Genomic DNA, 5,892 nt, shown 5'->3' on the forward strand with positions numbered 1-5,892 from the left:
AATAATTTATGGATTCAATTAATTATTATAAAACAATATCAGAGAGATGCCTAATATTTCATTTTTTTTATTTGAATCAGTTCTATTAAGAATTAATTTTAGTGATTTATATATATTTCGTACATTGTTTTAGTATAATTTTATATTTAATCAAGATTCTGTGTTTTATGTAACAAAATATATTTTCTTTAGTTGTATTTTTTAAAAATATTAATAATTAGGTTGTACTTAATTACTTTTATATGTTTAAAATATATGATGGGAAAAGAATAATAATAGTTGAGATCACCAATTAGTTTCTAAGATTTGATAATAATTAATTAATTATCAGAACTAATTAATTAAGCGCTTCATTCCGGTAGTGCCGAAGGTTGAATATTAATTAGGAGAAAAAAGAATTATTATCATCCATGTCTCGAGATCCACAAACCTCTGAATATTATTCTTGATCTTTGTTAAGTATATATATATTATACGAAAAGCATTCATTGCATGCAAAAACGTGTTACATCCAACAGGGTTGATGGATGTCAACCCACATATATGTATGTATATATAGTATTATTCTATTTGGAACCTTAGTTTATTGTAGCAAAGAAAAAAAATATATATATATATATATAATAACTCATGGTAATTATCTAATTGTTTATTCTTAACGCGAGATTAGGCTTCCCGGTACAAAATTCATTCTTCTAGATATTTAAAGACATCATGACGAGAATTGCTTGTGATTAAAGAAAAAAATTCTTTGGGAACTTTATAGTTTGTTTCTTATAATTATTGCATTAATAAAACTAAGATTTTTGTAATTATTATCAAAATATCAAAAAGTATAATATCTTGTCCCGAAAATATGTTATAATTCACCATATTCAATAATATATTTCACATTTATAGATATAAAAGTTTCTTTTTATTCATAAAATTAAATCATGGCAACATTGCTTCAAAATACAAACAAGCCTGATATTTTTACAATTCGTGGCGGAAACAAAAAGGAACAAAAGATAAAGATGAGAAAGATAGAAAGAAAAACGAACAAACCTATCCAACACATGCCTATTTTTATGCTTCCTTCATCTCAACAACCTCATGCTTATTAAACTACCCTTGTTTTATTTACTATAGCTTACATTATATATGAATAAGTAATATTCCATATATAGTATGGATCTTTTTCAACCATGTAACTACAACAATAAAACATTATTCGTCTATCAATGATTGATAGATCTGCAAACTTTTCTGATTTCACCTTCAGTACCTGTTTTTACTTCAATATTACTCATTTTCACCATTGATTTTCCAAATTCGATATTGAAAGTTAATCCAAGAAGGCCTCTAATACCCAAAAAGCGTTGAACGAAGGTTTTAGTAGAGGTATCAGTCCATAGTGCTTGATCAGATTGAATAACTCCTTTACCATCTCTTAAGTTTTTAAAGAAAGATGTATCAAATTCATTTTCACTCTCTGTGTCAAGTGCTACACGTTTTATTGCATCACCGTTTTGAGGGCAAAGAGCTTTTAATGTAGGAAGGAATGAAGGGCTTATGGCAGGATCAGATGCTCCAGCTGTTCCATTAAAATTAAATAATCTACCCGTAATTACAGCACATCCTGCAGTACCAATTGTATGTCCACCTAATTATAAAAAAAAAAAAAATACTTAGTAAATGAGTAGAACAAATCATACATAATTAATAAAGTGGTATAATAAAAATTTCGAAACAACACTCACCGACAAGAGTGACGAGATCTTGGATATTGAGTCCCTTGTCAGCAAATTTTTGTTTTTGCACATCAACTGAGTCAATAAATCCTGGCAAGTTGGTAGTTTCGGATGCCAATGAAATGATCCCATCTCTACGTCCCATAGGTACTCTCCAACTTACGCCACTAGTCTGCATTCATATACATATATTAAATATCAAAATGCATCAACTTAAATATTATAATTATATAAATGTAGTAAGGTAAATAAAAAGGAAAGAATATGTTTGATTAATAATTACCAGAACCACAGAATCACGAGCAGCAAGAGTAAGAATATCAGCGCACGAAACAACTCCAGGACATAACATCTCAAGCTTTGCTTTAGCATCTTCAATAACATTAAAACCTCTTAAAAGAAGATTAGGAACAGCAGTTTTCTCAGTGCTAGGTCCATCAAGAAGAATTGAAGCATCACAACCTCGAACAAAACAATCATGAAAATGCATTCTTAGTAGTCCAGCTGCAATGGTGGGGTCCGAACGAAAATGAGATGCTACTGTTGATCTCACAACTGACTCTACTAAAGGGCATGTAATTGAATAGAAGCCAAAACGAGTGCCTTGGCCTTGAACTAAAGTAATAGTTACACCAACCAAAACAAATAGAAATGTCAGCAAGCAAACACGATGCTCCATTTTTTTTTTTTTTTTTTTTCTCTCTTTCGTTTTTCTTTTAATTGCAAGGATGAAAAAGGATATTGGGTTTTGTTAAGTTGTTAAAACTGAAGCAAAGACAAGTGTGAGATGAGTTATGTTGCATGCAGGTATATATAGGCAATTGTAGTATGTTGGTACATATATTTTTGAGGAAGCTGTGGAATGCATTTATAGTGGTGGAAAGTCAACGTGGAGGGAAAAGTAAAGAAGGACGGCTAAAGGAATTAAGATTACTAAAGAAGGCATAACGAACTTAATTTGTCCGCTTACCACTTTTTCCAATTGCCTAGGCTGGATGCCGCCTGACGTGATACTTCACGTTAACTCTGCTTTTATTTCTTAGTTGGATCATTTGCTGTAATAGTTAGGAATTCAAGTTAATTCTACATTATTTACATCTGTATATATACATATATATATATATATATATATAGAGAGAGAGAGAGAGAGAGAGAGAGATTTCAGAGACAAGTTTGGCTTTATTATTAAGCTTTTAATTAATTATAATACAATATTAGTTAATGTTTTGCTCGTTAACTAAAGTCAATACAATTATCTATCCTTTTGAGTTGAGTTTTGAATCTGTGGGTTTGTGCTAATATTGGAACAATTAATGCGTAAGAAAATAAATGATACAAGAAGATATATATATATATATATATATATAAATCATTTGTAATCTAATTTTACCATAAAAATAAATAATTTTGAATTTACTGTATATAGAATTCTGAAACTTACGTAACTCTCGACAAAAATTTATAAATTTATTAATTAAACGCAATCTAATTATTTGTAATCTACTTAAATATACCAAAAATCATCCAATTTTACAATTGGAGAATCAAATATACTGAAATTTGTACGCATGAATCACCATCACAACATCGACTATAATTATATTTATATTAGAATTACCGTTAAATAAACTAAACATACTCATAAGAGTGTATAATATAATATTCAGCAATTTATACCCATGTTATATGTTTAAGTAAGTAGTATATTTTATTTTGTAAAGATTTCAAGTTGGGTGATTTCAGTGTTTATGTAAAAATCTAATAAAGTAATTTCAACAAACACCTGTCTCGTTAATTTAGTCCGTTAAATAAAAAAGTTATATGACATCAAAGTCTCATATTCAACCATCAAATTTTGAGATTTTATAATCTTCATATTCCAGTGTTTCAAGAGACCAACTATAAAATATTACAGTATATACATATCCGATTCCATTGTTTATAATATATGAATATATATATATATATTGTAACGACCCCGGAAAATATTAAAATGAAATGAGTATTTAAATATATCGAATGCGGAAGCGAGATCAAAATTTCAGTTAACATCCCTTACACGAAAAACCAAACAGACGTACTTAAAATATAAAAGGTTAAACTAACTAAGAAAGAAAACTCGAAAATAAACTATGCGTATGACTACAGAGTCTCTAGGCATCCCCTTCGTCGTCCTCCTGCGGAACGGGCTCGGGAACCATGTCTTCCTGATCTGAAATGGTTAATTAAGGAGTGAGCTACACTAGCCCAGTAAGAACATCACGATATCTCACCGTCACGGAGATAAAGGTGGGTAGAAAACCACAAAAAGACCAATGGAGCATAATTTACAATAAACTCGTTTATTAACAACAAAACCTTTTATCAATAATAAAACTTTTACCATCCACTTACTTTGGTGGAATTTATGAAAACAATATGAGAAAAACAATAACATTATCATAATCATTGAATAATCTAAGCTGTAAAACATAACACTTATCACGCCTCTTGTAATTCAATCATTGTACAACATATCTTTTTCTCATTTACCAGCCTACTAGTATCCGTGGGGGTCCATAGGGGTTCCGCTACCCGTTAACCTTTAACATTCATAATCAGTTTCCAGGGCCGTCCCCATACCCCGTCCGGTATGGGCGCCAAAACCATGAACCTCAATACCCCGTCCGGTATGAGGGTGAAACGGGCCGTCCCCATACCCCGTCCGGTATGGGCGCCAAAACCATAAACCTCAATACCCCGTCCGGTATGAGGGTGAAACGGGCCGTCCCCATACCCCGTCCGGTATGGGCGCCAAAACCATAAGATCTCCATACCCCGTCCGGCATGTGAGACCACAATCCCGGTAGGGTTCCCTACGGACCCGGTCCGTCCACCATCTCCCAGGATATCTAGTCAGGCTGACCCCCATAATACAATTATCAGTCTACACAATCTTTCATTTTTCCTTTTCCTCAATCAGCATCATCAATTCACATTTAAACAAGCAAATCGTAATTCATACCAAACAGACAACATACAGTATCAGTTTTTCAGTCATTCAACCCATAATTAATAAAAACGTAGTACATGCACACAAATCTGTAAAATGAACACATCAAACCTCATTTTGCATTTAAAGCTGTAAACAGGCCAAATAACAGTAAATCATCAATCACACTAGACTCGGGCTCCATTAGCAACCTTAAGCAATTTCACACATGCGTTAATTCAAGAAATACTGTTTTATCATTTTGAACTTTAATACCGTGATAGGAAATAGGGTGAGGGGTCCTTACTTGTTTTCGGGATCCGAATACGATTCACAGTGCGCCTGCAGGCTGTCCCTAATTTTCCCTGAATTTTTCCCGGGGAACTAAAACACGCTAACAGTACCTGCACGGGTTCCAAAAAAAAATCCAAATTAGGCCCAGGGCCTCTTTCGGCCCAAATCGCAACTCCGGCACGGCGGCTCCGCCGTGCTCCGGCGACGGCGCCCCAGCGCGGCGGCGAGTCGCCTCGGGTTGACTGTTTTCGGCCGTTTTTGGCCGAATTCGGCCACACTCGCATTGGTCCTTGTCAGAAAACAACCCTAGGGCCCTCGGGGGGCCAAAAAATCACGGAAAAGCGGAGCTTACCGGCGGCGGCGCTCTCGGGTACGGCGACTCTCCGGCGAAGTTCGTGTTTTGGTGATTTGGCTTCGGTCAACCTGTAGAGAAAAGAATGGTGATCACGGTGATATAAAAATTGCATCGAACGGAGGCCGGGAAGGGCCTCGTCGGAGGCAAAAACCGAGAGGGGGCGCGGCGACGCCGCTGGACTTCGGCCGCGTATTCCGGCCGTTTGGCCCGGATTTCGGCTTCGATTTGGCCATAGGAGGAATCAGTGGGGAAAAACGAGTCGGGGGTATGAAATTTACCTCGATCGGCGGTCGGAAATTTCCCCGGTGCGGCGGCGAGTGGCGGCGGGTAGCGGCGGTCGGCCTCTGGTTCGTCTTCTCCGGCGAGCGGCTGGCGGCTAGGGTTTTTGGTCTGGTGTGGGGGTTCTATTTATAACCCCTTGCCTTTTGATCACAGCCGTTCGTTTCGTTTTAATCTGGGCCGTTCGTTTTTGATTGAATCTGGGCCGTCCGTGCGTTTGAATCTGGGCCGTCCGATCGCGTGATTGATCTGGACCGTCG

At 35.8% G+C, this 5,892-nt stretch overlaps 1 protein-coding gene across 1 annotated transcript; it reads right to left on the reverse strand.

Moving 5' to 3' along the window:
• Positions 1-893: 893 nt before the first annotated feature.
• LOC110824968 (peroxidase N1-like) lies at positions 894-2,555 on the reverse strand. Its single transcript, XM_022055450.2, has 3 exons — positions 2,017-2,555; positions 1,743-1,905; positions 894-1,645 (listed from the first exon to the last, which is right to left on the reverse strand). The coding sequence occupies exons 1-3, from the start codon at positions 2,410-2,412 to the stop codon at positions 1,221-1,223; spliced, it is 984 nt and encodes a 327-aa protein (XP_021911142.2). The 5' UTR covers positions 2,413-2,555; the 3' UTR covers positions 894-1,220.
• Positions 2,556-5,892: the final 3,337 nt, after the last annotated feature.

The sequence above is a fragment of the Carica papaya genome, chromosome 6 (assembly GCF_054855325.1).
Source record: "Carica papaya isolate Zhongbai chromosome 6, ASM5485532v1, whole genome shotgun sequence".
NCBI lineage: Eukaryota > Viridiplantae > Streptophyta > Magnoliopsida > Brassicales > Caricaceae > Carica > Carica papaya.